Below are 24,502 nucleotides of genomic sequence, written 5' to 3' on the forward strand. Positions count from 1 at the left end.
TTTTAAGGGACTCTGGAGCTTTCCTCCTGGGGGCCTGGGAAGGAGTTTGCAGTGAGTTTGGCTGCTAAAGATTGCAGAGCTGTAGAAAACAATAGCTGCCTCACCTGCCTGGACCATTTCTCCAAGCATCTCTCTTTTTGACAAAGCTACATCTGAAATTGGTGATTTCCTCTGAAGAGCTAACCAATGAATAATGAATGCATCGTCTTTTTTTTTTTTTTTTTTTTTGTCCTCTTCCAGGCCTAAACGGCAGCGGCAAAACAACTTTCCCATGTTTCCGACTCCTAAAGCCTGGAATTTCAGAGGGGTAAGTGTTTTCCCTGGACAGTCCCAGCCATTATATGTCCTGTTTCGGATGCTCCAGAGAGGACACTGCCGAGGTTGGCTTTACTAATCAAAGTCTCCACCAAGCTTCTGTGCTTTACCACTTGGGGAAGTCATGTTTGCATCAGTGCTTGTGGTTTAATTAAAAAAATCTAAGTGGCTTGCTAAGCACCCATTGATGTTGCTTGCCCTGTAGGTCTTGGGTTACTGGAAGCATCTTGTGAAAAAGCCAAGAGATGTCAAGGTTGATGAAGTGGGCATTGTGGCTGTTTTGGGGGAACAAAAAGGGAACCAGTGCACAGTGAAGGAAAAAGAAATCAGAAATGTACAGTCTATTCATACGTAGATTTATGACTTTGCAGGAACTTTACTTTACAAAAGGAGAGGTCTATAAGCTTTAAACAGACTCTAAAGGGAATCATAGAATTCTCCCAATCACAAAGCCGTAGACCCTTAGAGGTGTAGGAAGGGTCAGATTTAACCTCCCCTTGATGCAGAGTTCTCTTCCTTTATGTGATTATGATAATAATAATAGTCAAAGTGTATGGAGGCCCTTCTGTGTGTTAAAATGAATTCTAGCTCTGACTTCAGGAACAAGACCCTTGCCTGTGTAGAGAATGCTCTGAGCTCTGTTTCACCAGCAGGCCTTTGCATGTGTTGTTCCTTCTGCCCAGAATACTGTCCCCTGCTGCCCAGCACTACACTCCTACACACACTGCACTGGCCCACCCACTTTATCCATTGGGTCTGAGCCTTGACATCACCTTCTGTGGGAATGCATCATGTCTGCCTCCTGAATCTGACCTAGAGGCACCTCCTATGGACCCCTGTACTTTTTTCTCATTGTTAAGATTGTTACTTAACACTTACTGAAATTTAAGATTGGAAGCCCCAAGCGTCAGAGACCTTATCACTCTCTCTTGTTCACTGCAATATCCCTGGGCCTAGCACAGTGCCTGGCACATACATGCTTAATTAATTTGAATGAATAAATGGAATTAATGAATGAATAAAAAAATCTCTTAGGGGCTTCCCTGGTGGTGCAGTGGTTAAGAATCCGCCTGCCAATGCAGGGGACACGGGTTCGAGCCCTGGTCCAGGAAGATCCCACATGCCACAGAGCAACTAAGCCTGTGCGCCACAACTACTGAGCCTGCGCTCTAGAGCCCTCAAGCCACAACTACTGAGCCTGTGTGCCACAACTACTGAAGCCTGCGTGCCTAGATCCCGTGCTCTGCAACAAGAGAAGCCACCGCAATGACAAGCCTGCGCACTGCAACGAAGAGTAGCCCCTGCTCACCGCAACCAGAAAAAGCCCGCACACAGCAACGAAGACCCAACGCAGCCAAAAATTTAAAAAATTTTTAAAAATTAAAAAAAAAATCTCTTACATCTATCAGACACAAAATTCAATTCAGATTATGTTTCAAGTTCAAGTCTTTAGTGTTTTCAGCACTGTTTTTACTGGTTTGATTCATCTTTAATATCCTACATACATCTCAGTCATTTTCCTCAGATGTCTTTTTAAAAATATAGATCCTGGCTCTCTTTTAGCTAAGTGTCAGTATGCTTTTCACTGAGTACGAAGAGAAATGTGTTGACACATGTCCATAAATGGATAAGATCCCCATTTCTCAAAGTATGTTCAGTTGCATGATCATAACCATTAAGTGAAAGAAACTTGTGTGGTCAAATAAACTTGGGACACCCTGAGAGCACCAAATTAAATATGTTCACCACTGCAGGACTTCTCAGAGCCTTTGATGGGTTGATGTGCATAGAGACTACGTGAAGGAGACCTGATAGGATTTTGTTTGGAGCATTTCCCAAAGTCATTGGCCATAAACCCTTTGTTGACAAAACAGTTTATACACACTTTGGAACAGTTGATGTTTGTAGCTGATTTTGAACTACAGAAAAATTGAACCTTCTGTGAGCAATTGGCTGTTTTGAAGGTGTTTATTTTCTCTCCCTCTCTACCCTCTTTTCAATGTTCCCCACCCTTCCTTCTGATTCAACAGTAGTCACTAGTCTAGGGTTGGGGTACATCTAGAGTTTGCCCTGAGTTTGCCTGGGACTGTCCTGGTTTTAGCACTGAAAGTCCCATGTCTTGGGAAACTTCAGTCCCGGGCAAGCTGGGACAATTGATTACCCTACCTATGGCTGTGAGACCTCTTAAACTGTTTGTCCTTGAAAAATATTTTATGAACTTTTAAGCACAAGTCTGGTTTGTAGAACTTGCTGCTGAAAAGGAACCTGTTAGATGCACACTTGGTTTAAGGGACCCTCTGTCAGTTGTAGCCTTGCAGGGGTAACATTTAACATTAGTAATTTGCTGCAGGGGAACAAACAAACAAAGTGCCCCTGGCTAATTGCAACCAAAGAGATGACAGAATCTAATGCTTTGTTGACTTCAGTTTCCTATCAGCCCTCAAATTCTTAGCCAGCTCATAAGATTTTCCCAAATGGTTAAAAGTGTCAAAGTGACTAGAGTCTGTTAGGCAGTTAGGCCAGTTGTTGTGTTGATCTTGGTCTCTTGTCTTTGTTTTGATTCTTCCGGCCCCTGTAGCTTCTTGGTAAAGTTAGACAAACTGACCTCAAGATACACCAGAGGGAGATGGTTCAGGGCCTGGTCAATTGCCAGATTCCTCTGTGGCCAAATCATCTCTGTGTCACTTGGAGCATAATCCTCCATGACATGGTGGGGGAGGAAGGAAACCCAACTAAGTGGAAACACCCTCACTCCCAGCCAGGACACGCTCTGTAACCATCACTATGGTAATTGGAACTGAAGACAAGAAGCACCCAGAATGCCGGGAGGAGGACATTGGAGTTATTCTCTAGCTGATACATTTTCTATAATGAAATGTGACTCTCGGGCCTGCTAGACTGAACTGTGCAGGCTGTTCTAGGGCAAGGCACGCATTCTGTGAACTCTTCCTTTTCTTATTTGGAAAGGAAGGTTTTAGAATCTCTGTGCTAGCAAATTTCCCATGTTTATATACATGGCAGAGGAAACCATCAGAAGCATTTGCAATTCCATTCCTCTTTAGCTTGTAAAGAAGAAGCATCCTGTGTTAGTTCACCCAGGTCCTGGACATTTATGGGGTTTGGGGGTGGGAGTGGGGAGAAGAGGTGATAAGAAATGGGTTGGAAAAGGCAAGAGGAGAAGGAACCACATGGCTCTAGATGAGAAGTGAAGAGGGAGACACATGAGAGCCAAGGAAGGAGCCGGGGACAGGGCACAAGGGGAGCGAAGGGAGTGGTCAGTCTCTTAAGGAGTAGACATTCTGGGAAAAGACAGATGTTTCAAAAAAATTTTAAGGAAAGTCTTGCTGAATGAATGTATTGTAACCCCCTCCTCATCCTCCCTGGAAACATTCACTGCAGATCTGCATGACTTCTCAAGGCATTAGGAGTTGCATTTGTGGTTTTCCTTTTTTTTGGCTGGAGTTCTTGTCTGCAGAGAGTCTCGGGAAGGGCTGGAGACACTTGGATGACCCATCCTTTCTACCTACCAAGCGGTTCAGTCCTCTCATGAGTTGACGTTGTTAGTTGTCGGTTGTGTCCTTTGGTTCTCATGCTCGTCTAAGGAGACAGAGGCCCTGGGTGTTACCAACCCTATGGGACTTCCCCACCCTCCCGGGCAAGGGGTGGTGCTGTGCCATCTCTCACCAGACCATGGGTGCTACAGAGATGTTCATGGAGAGAAGCCAAGAGGATGGTTTTGGTTGGGACAGTTTTGGTGGGAACATCATGAGTGAAACCAGAACAGAATGGGGAGAATAAGAAAGCAGGACCCTCAGAGAGGTGGGACCCTGGGAGGTGTCTTGCTCTGAGACATCTCTTCTGGATCTGGTTGGGGGAGTGCTGAGCTCAGAATTTCCACCGTTCCTTGTGAAAATATTTGCTACAGCTCCTCCAGTAAGCTGAGAAAGAAGGTCACAGAGACAGACTCAGGGAGGAAACTCACCCTAGAAATGTGAAAATCTCTGGACCACAACACCTGCCATTGCCTGTAGTTAACTTAAAAATGCGTAACAAGACCTACCATGTGTGAGGCATTGTTTTAGGTGCCAGATCTGAGATTTGAATTTTAAATATCAACCAAATTTCAGGGCCATGCTGGTCTTGTCTCTTTCTCCAGTGCCTGGTCTTTACTCTTGCCTAAGCCATTTGGTAAGACATTTCTAAACTCTGGGGCTTTGGAAGGGACTTTGAACATTGTAGTCCTAACTTTTTAATTTTCAGGTGAGAAAAATAAGGTTTAGTGTATTAGTCAGGGCTCTTCTGACTACGAGTGATAGAAACTCAATCAAAACAAGCTCAAGTAGAAAGGGGAATTGATTGGTTCATTTGACTGAGGGAAACTGATGGGTAGGCTTCAGGTACCACTGTATCCAGGTATACTGTTTCAGCTTTGTCACTCTTGGGGTTTTGGTCTTGTCTTTTCCTACTGCACATGGACTTTTTTGGAGGGAGGGGATAACCACAAACAGCCATACTTTTCCAGAGGAAAGAGAGAAGTTTATGCTTCCAGAATCCAGATGTGAAATCCCAGCGTAGGACTCTTATTGACCTGGTTCCAGTCACATAGCTATACCTTGGCCAGTCACATAGCTAAACCTTGGCCAATCACTGTGGTCAAGAGTATTGGACAGGGCTTCCCTGGTGGTGCAGTGGTTGAGAGTCCGCCTGCCAATGCAGGGGACACGGGGTCGAGCCCTGGTCTGGGAGGGTCCCACATGCCGTGGAGCAGCTGGGCCCGTGGGCCACGGCTGCTGAGCCTGCGCGTCTGGAGCCTGTGCTTGGCAGCAGGAGAGGCCGCGATGGTGAGAGGCCCGCGCACCGCGATGAAGAGTGGCCCCCGCTCGCCGCAACTAGAGAAAGCCCTCGCGCAGAAATGGAGATCCAACACAGCCAAAAATAAAAAAATAAATTAATTAATTAAAAAAAAGAAATAGAGAATTTTAAAAACAAACAAACAAAAAAAAAAGAGTATTGGACAGGCCTTGTTCACATGCTCCTCTAAGGGAGCTGGGTGGACAGTATTTCGTGATTGGCAGTTCCACTAGAGCCACTGGAAGTGGGGAAGGGTCATTTGCTCCAAGGAACAGTTTGTTGTTGTTTTTCTTTCTTTCTTTCTTTTTTTTTAAATAAAATGTTAATAAGCATTTATTCAATCATAAAGGCACAAAATTGAATAAGACACAGTCTTGATCTTGTGAACCTTAACATCTAGTAGATGTGTATGTAAACAGATTATTTTGTCATTGCAAAGTGTCAGAGTAGGAGGCATATGACAGAGCTGCTTAACAGAGGTTAAAAACAAAAGGTCCCTAAACATGATAGTAGACACCTGTATTTTCAAATGACCCCGCCTGGTTATATGGCATGGGTAACACGAGTGCCATCCGTGCCTGCAGCCTCTGGCACCCTTACCAGGTGAGTAAGGAATCCCTCTTAGTAGGGTGTCCAGATATTTGGGGGGTCAGTGGGTGCTTGAAATTTAGTGCAGGGTTTTGGAAGCACATCACATTTTTTTAGGGCAAAGGTCCTCATCTTTTAGCCACTTTCAGAGTTCTATGATCCATGTACCTATGGATACAGTTCTGATGGTAGAAAGTAGTTACGTATATGAGACATCTGTAAAAACATTGATTTGAAAGCCTTTTTTTTTTTTTTTGGCCACTCGGCGTGTGGGATCTTAGTTCCCTGACCGGGGATCAGACCCACGCCCCCTGCATTGGAAGTGCGGAGTCTTAACCACTGGACCGCCAGGGAAGTCCCTTCTGCCCTTTTTTTGATTGGCTTGTTTGTTTTTTTGATATTGAGTTTTATGAGCTGCTTGTATATTTTTGAAATTAAGCTCTTGTTAGTCGCATCATTTGCAAATATTTTCTCCCATTCCATAGGTAGTCTTTTTGTTTTGTTGATGGTTTCCTTTGCTGTGCAAAAGTTTATAAGTTTGCTATGTCCCATTTGTTTATTTTTGCTTTCATTTCTATTGCCTTGGGAAACTGAGCTAAGAAAATATTGCTACGATTTATATTAGAGAATGTTTTGCCTATGTTCTCTTCTAGGAGTTTTATGGTATCATGTCTTATATTTAGGTCTTCAACCCATTTTGTGTTTATAATAGATGCCTTTTTGATGTGAGGTATCCCTTCAAAAGGAAAAACTGTCTCTCATTTCTGCTTAGTCTTCTTGTCTCATTTCCCTTCAGGCAGTGGAGAAGCCAGCCTGTGAGAGATACTGACACCTGTGAGGAAAAGCCCATGTCATTCTCAGTCTGCTGACACCAAAAATATGCCAGGCACATTGAAGCTCATTTTTAGATTCAAAAGCAGTTTCTTTTTTTGGTCATATGTGAGGTCTGTGGGGACATACAGTGCCTTGCATACCAGCTGCGCAAATTTTGCGCTTTTGAGGCAGAATTTATAGATGCCTTTGTTTATTTTATGCAGTTGTCAACTCAATTATTCTCTTTTTGTTCTAGATTTATACAAGGTAAAAGATGCTTTTGAATGTGATCTTTTAGGTTAATTAAGAGATCTTGTTGCAAGTGATAGAAATTCAACTCAAATTAGCTTAAACAAGGAGAGTTTTTAAAATTATAGAGATCTCAAGAATATCTCATGGAATGCAGCAGGATCTCAGAAGCCCCTGGAACCAGGCACCAGAAGGCCTTGAGGGCTGCCAATTCTTCTGTTGTTTGCTGCATTTTCTCTGCAGACTGACTTCCTCCATTTCTCCATACTGCGGAAATGCAGCCATCTGCAGAGTGACAGCCTTTTCTCTCTCAGATCCAAAAGTACTGGGGGGTGGGGTTTGATTGGTTCAGCCGGGGTAGGGTGGATACTCCTAGACCAATCAGCAGTGACCACAGTGTGGCATTCTGCTGTACCAGTACGTTGGCTCCTATGGTAACCATAGTAACATGGGAGGGAAGGGGCAGTTTCCAGAAGAAGGGGAGAGACACTAGGCAGATACAAACAATTCTTGTCTACAAAAGTCTTTCCCATTTCTCATCCCAGAGTAAAGGGTAATCATCCTGATTCCCAGGGTCTGACTTTAAGTAAACAAAACTTCTAACTCCTCTTCTTCTTTGTTTGGTTAGAAGTAGTCTTTTTGGTTATTGATTTTTTTTTTTTCAGTCCTCACAATCTGATCTGGGAGCAAGAATAAACTGCTCATAAGACATAAAACATAATAGTCCTCTGTATTAATTGAAATAATAGCAGATCCTGGAAAATTGCATTCTGAAATGGCTGAGGTCATTTCTGTGCCATTGGGAAGTATTGGAGCTTAGTTAAGGGTTTTATTTTTATTTTATTTTTTTAAAAATGTATTAAAGTATAGTTGATTTACAATGTTGTGTTAATTTCTGCTGTACAGCAAAGTGATTCAGTTATACATATATATATATATTTCATATTCTTTTCCATTATGGGTTATCACAGGATATTGATTATAGTTCCATGTGCTATACAGTAGGACCTTGTTGTTTATCCATTCTATATATAATAGTTTGCATCTGCTAATCCCAAAGTCCCAATCCTTCCCTCGCACCCGCCCCTTGGCAGCCACAAATCTGTTATCTATGTCTGTGAATCTCTTTCTGTTTCATAGATATGTTCATTTGTGTTGTATTTTAGATTTCACATATAAGTGATATCACATGGTATTTGTTCTCTTTCTGACTTACTTTGCTAAATATGATAATCTCTAGGTCCATCCATGTTGCTGCAAATGACATTGTTTTGTTCTTTTTTATGGCTGAGTAATATTCCATTGTATATATCGTATCTTCTTTATCCATTCATCTGTCGAAGGACATTTAGGTTGCTTCCATGTCTTGGCTATTGTAAATAGTGCTGCTATGAATATAAGGGTGCATGTATCTTTTCAAATTACAGTTTTGTCTGGGTATATGCCCAGGAATGGGATTGCTGGATCATATGGCAACTCTATTTTTAGTTTTTTGAGGAACCTCCATACTGTTTTTCAGAGCAGCTGCACTAATTTACATTCCCACCAACAGTGTAGGAGGGTTCCCTTTTCTCCATCCCCTCTCCAGCATTTATTATTTGTAGACTTTTTAGTGATGGCCATTCTGACTGGTGTGAGGTGGTACCTCATTGTAGTTTTGATTTGCATTTCTCTAATAATTAGTGATGTTGAGCATCTTTTCACGTGCCTATTGGCCATCTGTATGTCTTCTTTGGAGAAATGTCTATTTAGGTCTTAAATAGAAGGTGGCCGAAGACTCAGTCTCAGTATGGCTTTGTGTTTTGTTGCATTTATGACTTTTCATGGAGGTATTTATTTTTCATTCTAATCAAATTTAGCCTTTATTACACAACAATATTGTGGCAGTGATCTCATCACCTCCAAAAGGCCCTCATGCTATTTGAAGGCGTGGGAGGGGAAGGTGATATTGAGAACTGAGGGGATGCAGCAATTTGGAAATTTTTTTCTGAATCTGAACCTTTCCCTTCAGTTTTCCTTTTCCCCTCTGTGTTAGATTTTATATTCTGTTTCCTGCCCACGTCAGAAGCTGGGGATGGGAATTGAAGCCTCTTACATGGGAGTTGGTAATGGTCCTGTCACCGACTTTTCTTCTTTCCTATCAACTTCTTCCTCTTCACAATAATGTGTCCCGTTTAATGGATTAGACGAGGTTGAGCTCATTGTGAGGCTAAATAGTGCCTCACCCTTTTCTTTAAATACTCAGATCACACTGTCCAATTAAACCAGTTGAAACATAGTGAGAAGCAAGGGGGAGAAATGGGGTAAGTTAACATACTACAGAGAGGACGGAAGGACCTCACTTGTATCCTGGGGTTCACAATGCCAATACGTCCCCTTTCTCTCTACTGCATTGGCCTTCCCCACGGATGTGGCTGCAAGGACCAGAGTTGAAGTGCAGGAAAGAGGTCCACAGACTGAAGGTGCCCTGGGCCAATGACACACACTTGCTTTATCATAAAAACTCAGGGACAAACATACCTGGTCAACAGTAGCAGCTTGGCAATTAGCCAGATGAACAGCTGGCTAATTTCTATTTTATTTGTGTTTCTTGGGCAGAGGGCACATGGGGCCAGAATAGGATGTCTCCAGTGGGTAGCCAAATTAAGGCCTCATGTATATTAAGTGCTCATATATATTTTGTGCCTCTGTATAGTCAGTACCTCATAAGTCTCATGCATATCTAGTGCATAACAAACATTCAGTAACCAGGTGGCTCATGAATAGTAGGTATCTTCTGCTCCTTTTACCCTTTCCTATCTATGTTTACCACATACATATTCTACTTACCACTTATTTATACTTAACATAACTTAAGATATTTCTATTATTGATTAGAAATAATAGAAATACATTTCTATTATTATTTGTAAGTTGTTACAAACTTATTCACCTTTAGTAATTGAAATAAATATTCCCTAAAAGCAAAAGCTCATTACAACTTGATTGCACAGAGCTCATTTTGAAATGGGCTATCTTATTTAGGCCTGAGGATGAAAATTCTTCTCTTACTTGATTTTTTGGGCCTCCCACATTTGTCATCTCCCATCCAGGCTCTCTCCTTCTGCCGTCCGACTCTGGAAATCTCAATGAACACAGCTCCTGGACTAGCCTTTTTGAGCATGACTCTTACTGTGGACTTGTACATGGTACTGGTAATAAAAACAGCTGGATTAGATGCTGCAGCAGCAGCGTGGACCACCACTGCCCTGACCTCCAGGTTAACACACGTTCAAGGAGGAGGAAACATACCGTACAGCAGAACGCTGCTAATGCACAATGTGTTTTTATATCCTCAGGGCTGATTTGACCTTACATCCATTTGGAAAAAAGAGGGAATGAGGCCTATAACTTTTTTTTTTTTAAATTTTTTTTTTTTTTTAATGAAGACATTTGCTTTTTTTTTTTTTTTAATTTATTTTTGGCTGTGTTGGGTCTTCGTTTCTGTGTGAGGGCTTTCTCTGGTTGTGGCAAGTGGGGGCCACTCTTCATCGCGGTGCGCGGGCCTCTCACTATCGCGGCCTCTCTTTTTGCGGAGCACAGGCTCCAGATGCGCAGGCTCAGTAGTTGTGGCTCACAGGCCCAGTTGCTCCGCGGCATGTGGGATCTTCCCAGACCAGGGCTCGAACCCGTGTCCCCTGCATTGGCAGGCAGATTCTCAACCACTGCGCCACCAGGGAAGCCTGAGGCCTATAACTTTTTAATGGACAGATGAGGACTTGTTTAAAAGTTCTGATTTGAGGAAGGTGCAAGGAAGTTGTATCAGATGTGCATTTAATTTATGCAGGTTCATCTAAACTTGCTTATAGAAAAAATGGGTGGGACGGGAACTTACGACTCTTGTTAGATGGGATTGTGAACCTGCTTTTTCCTCTGTCGATCCCAGTGGGCGGATGGTGATTCTAGAACTTGATGGGGGCTTTTTGTGCTGCATTGCCGCTAAAAACAAGCAACAGCTTCGTCTGGGGCTAAACTGAAGATGTATGTACAATATTTGTTATAACAGTAAAGTAGGAACTATTGAGTGTGCTTTATTGAGAGAAGGGCTGTCAGGCGTCACCAGGTATCTTCCTAAGTGGTTTCCAAGATTATTATTTTTACTATGTGTGCTATTTTTTCAACTTTTTATTATGAAAACTTTTAAATATATGGAAAGTTGAAAGATAAGTGCAATGAACACCCACCATCTAGAATCAACAATTAATTGCTAACATTTTGCTTTACCTGTTTATCTGTCTCTAGCTGTTTATACAATTTGGCTTTATTTTACTAAATCATTTCAAAGTGAGACAGTCACGACACTTCACTTCTAAATACTTCAATACATATGTCTTAAGAATAAGGACATTTTCCTACATTATCAAGCCTAATAAAGTTACTATTAATTCCCCAACATGCAGTCTATATTACTATTTCCCCAATTATCTTTTTTTTTTTTTTTGGCCATGTTGGGTCTTCGGTTCGTGCGAGGGCTTTCTCCAGTTACGGCAAGTGGGGGCCACTCTTCATCGCGGTGCAGGGACCGCTCTTCATCGCGGTGCGCGGGCCTCTCACTATCGCGGCCCCTCCCGTTGCGGGGCACAGGCTCCAGACGCGCAGGCTCAGTAGTTGTGGCTCACGGGCCCAGCTGCTCCGTGGCATGTGGGATCTTCCCAGACCAGGGCTCGAACCCGTGTCCCCTGCATTAGCAGGCAGATTCTCAACCACTGCGCCACCAGGGAAGCCCTATCTTTTTTTTTTTAAAGATTTTTTTTTTTGATGTGGACCATTTTTAAAGTCTTTATTGAATTTGTTACAATATTGCTTCTGTTTTATGTTTTGGTTTTTTGGCCCCAAGGCATGTGGGATCTTAGCTCCCCGACCAGGGATCGAACCCGCACTCCCTGCATTGGAAGGCGAACTCTTAAACACTGGACCGTCAGGGAAGTCCCCCTAATTATCTTTTATAGTTGGTTTCCCCCCAAACCATTCAAGGGCCATGCATTGCATCTGGTTGGATTTTTTGTTTGGTTGTTTTTATCCAATTGAGGATGACGATTTCATTTTGTTAACTGTGTTTTTTAGTCCTTTTAAATCCTTGAATAATCCCCTCATCTCTCCTTTCTTTCTTTCTTTTTCTTAGTATTTATTTATTTGGTCGCACCAGGTCTTAGCTGTGGCAGGTGGGCTCCTTACTTGTGGCTCTCCAACTCCTTAGTTGTGGCGTGTGAACTCTTAGTTGCAGCGTGCATGTGGGATCTAGTTCCCTGGCCAGGGATCGAACCCAGGCCCCCTGCACTGGGAGCTTGGAGTCTTAACCACTGCACCACCAGGGAAGCCCCTCTTTTTTTTTTTTTTTTTTCATGACACTGACTTTTTGAAAAGACTAGACCAACTGCTTATGGAATGGGTCTCACATTTTAGTTTATCTGATTGCTTACCTATGATGTCATTTAACTTGCTCCTTTGTCCTTTATATTTCTTATAAACTGGTAATTTAGGTCTAAAGGCTTGGTTTGTTTCAAGTTAAGCACTTTGGGGCAGGAAAACATCCTAAGGGATGCCAGGTACTTGCATCTCATTAAGAGGCACATGCGTTGGATGTTTGTTATTAATGGTGCTAACTTGCTGCACAGGGTAGGTGCTGATGACAGTCCATTCCAGTGAGGAATGACTCCACCGTAAATTCCTTGGTGGTTATTTTAAACAGAGCTCTTGGCAAAAAGCAGGCACTTGCTCCCATTCCCTCAAGAAAAGTGCTGTTTAATAAGAGAATTACAGTTGCAGAAACCCAGGATTTCTCTCTGTGGGTCAGTTTCATTCTTTCTCTCTCTGCTTTTACCTTCTGATATTCAGGTCCTGCTCCCAGTGTCTTCTCCTTGTATGTGCCATTGTTGGGCTTGTCACGATGCCAGCTCTGATCCAACCTGACATGTCTTTCAGCAGCTCTTTCTCCCAAAGCTCGTGGGATAGTCTCAGTTGGTTGCCCTATCCCCAAATCCCTAAGAAAACCCTGATTGCTTCAGATCCTCTTTCTTTTGTTGGGCTTCACAGGTGGTGGGCAGGCTTCTGGCTGGCTCCTAGAGGGGCTTCCCTCCCCCTTGGTCCAGTCATCTTTGGCCAGAGAGTCAGGGTCAAAGGGACCCACCAGCTTGGGCAAGTAAGTAAACCTACTGAAACTCAGATTTCCCCATCTGAAAAATGTATCTAACTCATGGGGTTCTTATGAGAATTAAATTAAATAATTCATGTTAGGTATTTAGCACTGGGTCTGTGACATAGTAGGTGCTCAATAAATACTTTCCCCCCTTGCTACAGCTACTGTTATATTATACCCACTCAGCAGGAGCTGTGGACAACATTGGGGAAAGTGGGACAAATTTCCTGGAAAGAGAATATGGGAAAGATACCCCAAACCATTTCCAGTATAGTAGAAAAGGTTTCCATTTATCTAATGCTTTTCCATGTTCTAGGGTGATCAGTTTAGGCCTTGAGTTATAAGAGACTGAGTCTAGACCATTTGCTCTTGCGTATATGTGCCATTAAGTAAAAAAAACTTACCTGATGTGTATGGGAATATGCACCAATTTGGAGAAAGAAAGAAAATTTCTTGTGTAAAAAGCTATTGAATGAATTTTATTTTATTTTTTATTTTTTAAATAAATTTCTTTATTTTCTTTATTTATTTTTGGCAGCGCTGGGTCTTCGTTGCTGCGCGCGGGCTTTCTCTAGTTGCGGTGAGCGGGGGCTACTCTTCGTTGCGGTGCACGGGCTTCTCATTGCGGGGGCTTCTCTTGTTGCAGAGTATAGGCTCTAGGTGCACGGGCTTCAGTAGTTGTGGCTTGAGGGCTCTAGAGCGCAGGCTCAGTAGTTGTGGCACACGGGCTTAGTTGCTTCGCAGCATGTGGGATCTTCTCGGACCAGGGCTCAAACCCATGTCCCCTGCATTGGCAGGCGGATTCTTAACCACTGCACCACTAGGGAAGCCCTGAATGAATTTTAAATGTAATCTGGATATATTCCTGAACATTCTAATGTATTCCTTCTGATAAGTGTGACTTATGGTAATTCAAATCTTATGTATCTTGTGAAGTTTGGCAGTGGATTCAGTTCTGAATTTACTTTGCTCGTGTCTCTCTGTACTGGGCATCTCTCCGTACGGTCACAGACTGGTACATTGTACTGGTTGTTCTTGGCTTCTTCACTACAGCACCTTAGTTGCCCAATGAAAACATCCAACAAATGACTACATTCTTTTCATGTTTGTGGTTTTGCTTGCATTCTTGTATGTGAGAAAAATTAACATTGTATTTGAAGATTATTCTGATACTGAGGGAACATTTGAAATCATTGACCTCAGCAGGTCAGTCTAAGAATGGGAAATTTTTTAAGGTTTTTCAGCAGCAGAATTAATCAGCCTTTTTTAAAGTGATAACTTTAAATGCTCGTGAGGGTGCAGTAGGACTGATGCTCTCACCAATGTTCAGTGGCATTGTTACTTGATCATCTTTCTGGAAAGCTATTTGTGTCAAGAATCATAAATGCATTTATGACTATTGATCTAATAATTTCGCTTCTAGGAATTTATCCTAAAGAAGTTACCAGAGCTGTGGATTAAGATTTATGCACAAAAATGTTTAGTGCAGCAGTCATTATAATGACAGAAAAAATGGAAAAAGTCTAAATGTCCAATTATGTGGAACCGTTGGTATAAATTGTGTTTTATCCATATGAATGCATATTATGCAGCCATAAGGGGCTATTGAGGAAGAGTGTTAATTCAGGGAAAATGTTTATTGTTATGGCTTTAAAAGCAGGAAACAAAATTGTATGTACAGTAATGATCCTGCTATGAAAAAATTCATTTAAAGGACTGAAAGAAAATATAACAAAATATTAATAATGATTTCCTCTCTGTAAGTGAGGTTATAAGTGACATTTTTTCTTCGTTTTATTTTGACTTTCCCAAATTTCTACAGGGTGCATACATAATTTTTATAGTTGAAGAGTAGAAAAACTGAGGTGAGGAGACAAATATTTGAACTGTAATTTTGAAGTGGAGTTTTAGGTTTTAAGGTTTAAGAATAAAAATCATCCACAGCAGGCAGCAGGAATAAATCTGAGTCAGAAATTCAATGAATTGGCCTAAATCCCATGATTCCTTAAGATGGAATTTTAAAATATGGCATCTGTTTGTGGAGGAGTTTCAAATGTGAGAACTTGGTAAAGGTGAACTTGGAGGAATTTTGTCTTCCTTCTGTAACAACAACTAAAAAAAAATCCATAAATCTTGTATATGTGAGAGAGGGGAGGAAAGCACCTTAATAAGAATGAATACTGCGTACTCAGCCAAGAGAGAAATCACAGTCCTAAAACAATCATCCCCAAGAGTTAATATTCCAAAGAGTTAATAGGTAACTCAGTTGCATCTTCCTGAATTGGGGCACATTATTTTTATGGGTTCCGGATGATAGCTTGAGACAATACTGTGGAATATCATTTTGGGAAAATTAGAGAAAAATACCTAATGTGGCATCCTGTGTGTTCCTCCTCTTGGGTTTAATTTATTATTGAAACTCTGAGGACTCTCAATTGCAAACTTGGCTTAGGAATTTCGGGGTCAAAAAGATACTTGTCTTTTAAAAAATACCCTCCACTCCAAAGTATGTTTCCCACTGTGAAATTTTTGTAATGAAAGTCGAACGTGTTTTTCTTGAGGCAGATCTTTGCCAGGCATCGATAAGTTTATCGCCAAATTCCAAAACTTCTCAAGGAAGGAAAAAGCTTGAGTTTGAGACTAGAATGGTCTTTTCAAGTCTATAGAATTGGTACAAGTGGACAAGATTTGCTGTTCTTGAAACATAATAAAGCTTCCTGCTGCCTATTCTTATAGTCTTGATGTCATGTCTTTTTTCCTTCTTTTAAAAATATACTCATCTCATTATCCAGAGTGACTAAGAGGCCCTGCATATGTGCCACTAAAAAGCTTGTCCTCAGTTTGCTCTTCCTTTTCTCCCAACACCCATTGCTCAGGAAATGGCTTTTCCCTCTTGTTTTATTAGTCATTCTGACGTGGTCCATCAAAGGCTCCCTCCCTGGAGCCTACCTAGTCCTTGAATATCATCTCTCTACTTTAATAAATGTCCATTTCTCTTCCCTTGTCCACTGGCATTTTTTTTTTCTATTTTAGGGTTTGGGTTTAAAGACTAATGTTCCTTCTTATATCTTATATGTAATTTTATGTTATTAAATGATATCAAAGTTCTTTAATATGTTATACCCAACTTAAAGGACAAATGCCCAAAAGTGCAGGGGACAAGAATAGGAAAGAAAAATCCTTACTGTGAGGCAAGAAACAGACAATACAAGTAAGTCAGTTGATTTAGTTTTAGTGGTCCAAAAATCTATGTCTACATGTGTGTTTGTGGAAGAAACACAGAGTTGGTTTTCTGGGTGTCCTCCACTCAGCTGCCTTCTACTTCTGACACTTGACACTTGGTTTTATTTCTAGAAGAACTCAATTTCAGAAGTCTCTGGTTTAGCAATAGGAGGAGATAACATTTTCACCGGTTGTTAGTTGTGTTTATTTAAAAGACCCATGCAACTATTGTTGCTTACGGTCACTGGGCTCATTTCTGCTGGCCTGGCAGGGTTTATGTTGGCAACGGTGAGGAGATGCTATCAGCAATTCATTGTGTACTGTTTGCATAACGGGATAAGGCAGCCAGCTCCAGGCAGTTAAAAAAAAAAAATGTATTGAATTAGCTGGATGATTTGATTAAGGTGCCTGTCTGGTTGGGAGTGTGCAACCTGTGACTGAGGAGATAGTGCTCAAGTTCTTAAGAGGCCCCCAGCCACAGCTGGTGGGCTGGGCGAGCAGGTTGCTCAGCCTCTAGAACACAGCTACACCTGCAGTGGGCTGGCCACCCCAAGAAGCGTCAGTGATGAGAATGCTGGTGAAGGCATGATGCTCAACTGTGTTGTCCTTTGAACCTCAGAGGACCCAGGGCTATTCCAGAATACTTGGGCCAAGGGAAGATCTGCTGGATTTTCCTCAGTTAATAGCGTTCAACAAGGTTTTCCTGCAAGAACAGTCATCCTATTAACCGTCAGTGAGATAACTTGGAAACAAGAACTTTAAAGATACATTGTGCTTGAGTTTACTTCTTAGCTCTTAGAATGAAGACACCACTTGACATCATGACCGTAGAGACATAGGAAGTAAGATTGTTTTTCGGTCTGCTTCAGCCACTAGCACGTCTCCTAGCAAAGGTTCTTAACGTGTGGTCCATGAGGCAGTAACAGCAACAGCATCTGAGAGCTCGTTAGAAATGCAGAATCTCGAGCCCCACCCCAGACCTGAATCAGAATCTGCATTTTATCAAGATGCCCAGGTGATTTGTGGGCACATTAAAGTTTGAGAAACACTCTAGTTTTGGGGGGTTTTTTTGTTTGTTTTTTTGGCTGTGTTTGCTCTTTGTTGCTGCACGCAGGCTTTCTCTAGCTGCGGTGAGCGGGAGCTACTCTTTGTTGCGGTGCGCGGGCTTCTCATTGCGGTGACTTCTCTTGTTGCGGAGCACGGGCTCTAGGCACACGGGCTTCAGTAGTTGTGGCTCGTGGGCTCTAGAGCACAGGCTCGGTAGTTGTGGTGCATGGGCTTAGTTGCTCCGCGACATGTGGGATCTTCCCAGACCAGGGATCGAGCCTGTGTCCCCTGCATTGGTAGGTGGATTCTTAACCACTGCGCCACCAGGGAAGTCCAACACTCTAGTTTTTAGGGCAATCTTGCAGATACCGTCACCTCAGTAGAGGTTCCATGTGAAAATCTTCAGTCAGGATCTGAGGTGATGGAAATTGACATGTGGTTTGTCCTCTTTCCCTAGTAAAAGAAAGTCGGGCTATGGTGAATCCCAGTTAACAAGTACTCAGGACTCTAGACACTTGGAGCCAAAATTATTAGTACAAATGCCTCTGTGGTTCAGGTATAGTAAAAGAGGCTGCAGGCAGGGTTGAGAATTCTGGTATCCTCCACTCCCTCTCTTCCCACTATACCCTCCTTCCCCACTCGGGAGCACCCAAATCATAGCATTCTTTGCTCATAGAAAGGTCCTCTGGGAACTCTTTCTCTAATGCAGAGGTTGTATTTTTTTCTCACAGTGCGCACATAGTAAGGCTTTTGCTCATCTTGTGGATGTCCTGTGGTGGCAAAGCCACCACACCCTGACAAGTGACTCGTAGGCAAGACAGCAACTTGTGATAAAGGAGGGAAGGGTGTCCATTACACCTCAAACTGAGGCCCATGTGTTATGTACTGAGTTTCCTGCCTTTAATTATTTACCGGTCTTGCCCAGCGTGTCCACTGTCCTGGCTGCTGTTTTCTTTGTTCTGTGACAGAGGAATTTGATCTCTCTGGGGTTTAGATGCCACTCAACCCTGACCATTTCTCGGCATGGTTTTCCTCAGGTGGCAGGTCACTGGGAGCAGAGGCATATTTTCCAACCTCCCTCTGTGTCTCAGTTCCTTTAGTATGTCTTCATTTCAAGGAAGATTTGGAGAGAGGCTGAGCTGATTACAGGGCTCAAGTGACACCCTGAGCACACTTCAGATCTGGAATGCAAATTGTTGTCTGTAGTAATTACAGTTTGTGCCACGGCCCTGCTTGGCCCCTGTGGTCATCATCTTGGTGCAGAATAAGTAGCTTTGTGCGTAATGAGGGGGAGAGGGACACATGAAGGACATTAGGGGGTGTTTTTAAAGCCTGTCTCCAAGCCTAAGTGGGAGAAGGACGGACATTAGTGGGTGTTTTTAAAGCCTGTCTCCAAGCCTAAGTGGGAGAAGGACAGACCCAGATGTGTGGTGGGATGCTGCCACTGACAAGCTCTGTGTCGATGGGCCAGGAACTCAGTCTCTCTGAGCCTCATCGGCCTCCAGTCCTTGTCTCATAGCATTGCCATGGTGATGAAATGGTGATGATGTGATGGGACACTCAGCAAGGTGCTTGGTGCATAATAGGTGTTTAACAACGGGGAGTTTCACTGCCTTAGCAGGTGTCATAAGGGTAAGGATCTGCGATGGAAAATACACACTGTTCTTTTTTATTTATTTGTTTGTTGTTTGTTTATTTAGGCTGCATTGGGTCTTCATTGCTGCTCGCGGGGTTTTTCTAGTTGCGGCAAGCGGGGGCTACTCTTCATTGTGGTGTGCAGGCTTCTTATTGCTGTGGCTTCTCTTGTTGCAGAGCATGGGCTCTAGACACGCGGGTTTCAGTAGTTGCAACACACGGGCTCAGTAGTTGTGGCTCCCAGGCTCTAGAGCGCAGGCTCAGTAGTTGTGGCGCACTGGCTTAGTTGCTCCGCGGCATGTGGAATCTTCCTGGACCAGGGATCGAACCCGTGTCCCCTGCATTGGCAGGAGGATTCTTAGGTGCTGTGCCACCAGGGAAGTCCCCCACACCCTTCTTAAAGAGTAATTTCTGTGCACACATTAGTTACCCCTCTCATCCTGCAGAGGAGCTGTGGTGTATCCTTCTCATGTTTCACAAGTGTGCAAAATTGAGGGCTGGCTTAGAGTGCTGGCTCAAGTCAGAGTTCCTGTGTGTCAGTCTAGCTGTGTGTCCTTCGGTGATTTGATTAACATCTCTGAGCCGTGGGTTTTCTCATTTTGTAAAATGGACATCATAATTGTATGTGATTCACAGGTTGTTGGGCAGGTTGTCTGTGAAAAATGTGCATAAATTTGAGCACCACAAACTCTAAGGGGGTACTATTGTTATCATCCCCTTTGCAGAGATGAAGAGCTCAAGGTTTTATGGGCTAAGTGACTTTCCCAAGCCTGCAACTCCTATGTGGCAAATCCCAGACTCTGACCCAGCAAATTGGCTCTAGAGTCCACATTAGTGTCACTGTCACTTTACCTGAAGAGGGTCAAAAGTCACTGTACAAGCATTGCCTGGGCACCTGCTGCTGGGGCTCTCCCCTCAGACCCCTCAATTTTGTTGACAAATTCTTTCTTAAGTTAAAGCAGATCATAATAAAATAATTATATTACTATATTAGGTAAAGTGACTTTTAATGTTATGTGATACTTAAAAATAAAGTTTTATTTATAATACGTAATTATGTACTATAAGAAATATTATATATATTAAATAAAGATGGCAGCAACAGCTATTTGTATAGATTTGCATTCCTACTGAAAATGTCCTAGCCATTGTCAGCACTTATAATTGCTTTTTGCTGTCCCACATAGGAGCTTATTGTCCATGATTTGGCTGCAAATTTCATTGTTTATCATACAGAGCCTCCAAAAGCTGCCATGGTTACTTATCGTGTGCCAGGCACTAAGTGACTTATTTGATCCTCACAATGACCTGTGGTGGGCACTCTTATTATCCTCATTTAACAGATGATGAAACTGAGGCACAGAGAAGTTAAGGAAATTGCTGGAGGCCACACAGTAAGCGGTGGCACTGGGATTTGAATCCAGGTTGTTTGGCTCAGAACTCCTCTTCCTAATCCTTGTGCTAAACTGCCTTCATTGATTTCCAGCCTACTTTCCAGATGCTCTGCCCTTGCAATCTTGTCTGGCCTCGGTGCTCCCAGACCTTCTCGGCTGCAAACTTAGCATACCATTTCCTAGGGCCTGTTACTATGCCCTGGTCTCACCTGGCCTCAGAGGGTCTTTCTGGGGACTCCTCCCACATTCCCCAGATGCTCATTCAACACAGGAAGCCCTTTGTGCCTCAACCTCATACATTCTTTAAAAAAAATAGAAGTCAGCCTTTCATTTTAATGATGACACAACCCAGAGGTGAGGTTCTTGCTACCACACTGGGATAATCTGGGCAGAAGTGATTGGAGTTGTAAAGTCAAGTAGCAGGGGAATTCCTTCTTTTCTCCGTAAATTACAGATGTGAGAGCTCTGTGTAATTTCACATTTCAGGAGGGGATGGCTATGCTTCCAGCTCCTGTTGGAAGGGCAAATTTAGCTCACTTCTCATTCAGCAAAGAGATGGAGTCACGAAGCATAGAAATGGAATTTTGTTGTTGTTGTTACAGTTCCTGGCTTTTAGCTCATGTATTGATGCATGTGTGCTAGCAAAGAGGGTGCCAGAACGTCTCACCAGTGCTGTGTAGCCATGGCCACTGTTCTCGAGAAAAAGAATTTTTATCTGGTCATGTCTGTTCTTGCCAAAAAAACTTGCTCTGGTGCCCCATTTCCTGCAGGATAGAGTTGGCATTCCTGCCTTGGTTCCAACCTTCTCATCTCCTGGTCTTCCCACCCTGTCCCTTCCACAGGCCCTTTGAACATCTCCCCACTTCCTGGATGAGCCATGCTGTCTGTCCCCACTTCTCTCCTTTGCTCTGGCCCTCCTCCCCTCAGCCTGGCAATTCTTACACATTCCCAACCACCTGTTCAAATGGCACTTTTCACTCAGGGGAGACCTGCGAATTGTCCCTGGCGCTTCCTCTGTGTTCCCTGTGCCCCAGGACTGTGGAATGCAGCAGGGTGAGCAGCAAACATTGTTTGTATGCTGACACTTTGAGCACAGAGCGGGGCACTTCTCTGTTGAATGAAGGACCCCCTCACCCTCTTTACACACACCTGGCTACATTTCTTCCCTGAGGAGGGTCCCTGGAGAGTAGCTAGAGCACCTGGTGGAAGATCTGGAACACGCGGCTGTGGGCTCCATGAGAGCTGGGCCAGTCCTGTGGCTCCAGAGCCTGCACTGTTGTCGAGGCTCATTACGTTGTTGTCAGACAACTTCTTGAATGAGCCTTGTGGTAATGAGCCCACACTGCAGGTCTGGGTTCAGAGTCCTATTCCATCCCTGCCATGCTTGAACAATTCCTTAACCCCTCTGTGCCTGCTTCCTTATCTGTAAGCAAGGGTTAATAAAAGTACCCATCTCACAGGGTGATCATAGAAGTAAATGAGTTTAGCCTAGTGTCTGGCATGTAACAAGCCTCCAATCAATGGTGGTTGCTATTGTTATTAATAATGAAATAAATTAATCACAGGATGTGTGCTAGAAAGGAAACTAACAGGGTATTGTGATAAAGGATAAGATGGTGGGGTGTGCAGTGTGGTCCTTTAGACAGTCTGGTCATTGAAGGTTTCCTGTAAGCTGTGACTGAACTATGAAAAGGATGCTGCTGCAATGTGAAGAGTTGGAGGAAACAGTTTTCTGGAGAGCAAGTGCAAAGGCCCTGAGGCAGAAAAGGGCCTGATGAGGAACAGAAAGTATGACCAGAGCTTAGGAGGAGAGAGGAGAGTAGGTCCAGGAGGGAGATAGGGACAAATTGATGCAGGGCCTTGCAGGCTGAGGGACAGTGTTTGGATTGAATCTGAGGTGTGAAAGGATATATTCAGTCCTTATACTCAGAATCATTCTTTGGGATTGGTTTCTGGACTACTTCAGCTTTAGCCCACCCTGTATTTTGTGTGCATGAACTAACCCCTAGCAATAAAACCCAGTTGTGATGGATTTAAGCAGAAAGTGAATTTATTAAAAGGTACAGGAAGTTCAATGAATTTGGAAAGGATCAGGGAATCAAGAACAACCCAAATTATGCTACCAAACATTTCCTACAAGGATACTGTTGCTGCCACTGCTGGGCAGGTGTAGATACCATGGTTTGCACCACCGACACTGGTTACAGGACCCAGCTACTCGATCTGCCCTCACTGCCGCCTCTGCGAGCTGCCACCACCCTCACCAGAATAGAGTCTGCGGTATCCCTTCTGCTTTCTCTGCCAGCTTCTCATGCCAGGTCTGGGGTGGGAGTATCTCATTGCCTGAGCCTCACTCATGCTCTCATTCCCTAGCTGCAAGGGAAGCTGGGAAAGCAAATGTGTGGCACCCTCATCTCCTCTGGTAGAATGTGGGCTCTGGTTCGTGAGTTGGGGCTTCCCTAAACCTAGGGAGGGGGTTGAGCTGCATAGCATCCAGAGGGTGATAAATGTCCCTCACAGAGACACGTGGAGTTAGTGACTCATGGAATCACTTGGCCTCAGCAATGTGCATCTAACAGGCAGTGGCACTTTAAGTAAGACTTGATTGCTTTTCTCTTAGACAGTTATTTTTCAAAAAATTAGTGCCAAATTTGGAAGCAACTATTTCTCAATCTGATGAGAGTCTAGGGGCTATTTTTTTTAATTAGTTTAGTTTGTGCAGGTGTGTGGGGTAGCATGTTTCTCCCGTGTTTATCACAGATTTGCATTCCTGTTGGAAATGCCCTAGCCATTGTCAGTGCTTATAATTGCTTCTTGTTATGGCCACGTGGGGCTTATTGTCCAAGATTTTGCTGCAGAGTTTATTGTTTATCTTATATTGTCTCCAGGAAGCTGCATGTGGAAATCTCAGGAAGTCTGATTTAAAGGGACAGCCTCCAGGGCAGAACCCTAACTGGGAGGAGGCACTGAGCTTCCGACCAGAATCAGCTTCCCTCCGGTGGGCGCTGGAAAGAAGCCTTTTCTGAGTATCTCCCGCTTGGTTTGCTGGTTTCCAGTGTTTTGGTGATTCCTTTCTGATTCTGATTTAAGGGGAAAAGTAACAATATTTATTCTTCAAATACACATGGATATACACCAAACAAAAAAAACACTTTCACTGTTGTGTAAGCAGAATGGATGCTGAGTCATGGGTGCATACATGCTTTTCAATCTTTCGGTGTTTTCTTGGAGGTATTTTCATAGAAGCCTTAAACTTTTTAAATGGACACAAGGATTTCAAGGAAGTCAGCATTATAACATCTAAAAAATAAATAGGACTTGAGCTTTAACCACCTTCCCATTTTTCCCCCTGTTGGAAGGAAGAGGGAAAAATGAGGAATTGCAAATTTCCATTGCCTTTTTCTTATTAGATGCCCAGTTGATGGCTCTCATTCAAATCAGGGTAAAAATCAAGCTATTTCAGATTTGGTAACAAATTTTCAACTTGCTCAGAGGAGGATTTGGACCATTGTCCATAATTACGCCAAAAAACTTCCTTTTCTGCTTGAAAAGTAAAAGTAAAGAAATTATTACTAAGCTTTTGTCTTTTAAAAAACACTGTATTATGAAAATTTTTTAAACTTATACAAAAATAGAAAGAATAGTATAATGATCCCCAGTGTTCCCAACATCTTCTGTTTTGCTTTTAAACACAAGTACGTATCAGTTAGATTCCTATCCTCCTCATGAGGGATAATGGAATCATTATTCCTGTTTTACAGATGAGGAAACTAAGGGTCAAGGAAGTTAAGAAGTGACTTACTAGGTCATTCAGCTAGTAAATGGCAGAGCCAAAAATCACAGAGCTCCCGTATGAATTTACTGTTCATTATTCCAGCCAGCCAGTTGTTCCCAGAAATTATCCCTAAGGAGATATCTGGAGTCAAAAATAATGGTAAGAAACTTTTTATTAAGAATGATTTCTGCTTTTGCTATATATTTTTAACTCAGAAATTCAGTTTGTCAAGACTTGTTCTTTGATATAAGCAAATTACTTTTAAAAATCCTCCTGAGTAGTGTTAGGAATACCACCCCCCTCATATTCAGATTTTCCACTTCTAACCAATTTTGACAGTATAATGCCAAAGAGTAAGTCTAATTTCCAAGGAAGGAAGCTCTTTGGTTGTTAGATATCAGCTAATCAGTTTTTAAACCTTTCTTTTTCCTACGAATT

The 24,502-nt window shown here is 42.8% G+C and overlaps 1 protein-coding gene across 3 annotated transcripts in view; it reads left to right on the top strand.

Annotated features, from left to right (window-relative positions):
* The window catches only part of ARHGEF3 (Rho guanine nucleotide exchange factor 3), a 309,968-nt gene that overhangs the window by 105,172 nt on the left and 180,294 nt on the right, over positions 1-24,502 (top strand). The window contains exon 3 of one of the 3 annotated variants that reach the window (XM_057555565.1): positions 241-307. The exons of 1 other annotated variant lie outside the window; for it this stretch is intronic. In XM_057555565.1, coding sequence (XP_057411548.1) covers positions 241-307 — 67 coding nt within the window. Of the gene's footprint in view, positions 1-240; positions 308-18,808; positions 18,893-24,502 lie in introns of those variants that run through there. One more of the 3 variants, XM_028169116.2, reaches the window with a different exon arrangement.

The sequence above is a fragment of the Balaenoptera acutorostrata genome, chromosome 10, assembly GCF_949987535.1.
Source record: "Balaenoptera acutorostrata chromosome 10, mBalAcu1.1, whole genome shotgun sequence".
NCBI lineage: Eukaryota > Metazoa > Chordata > Mammalia > Artiodactyla > Balaenopteridae > Balaenoptera > Balaenoptera acutorostrata.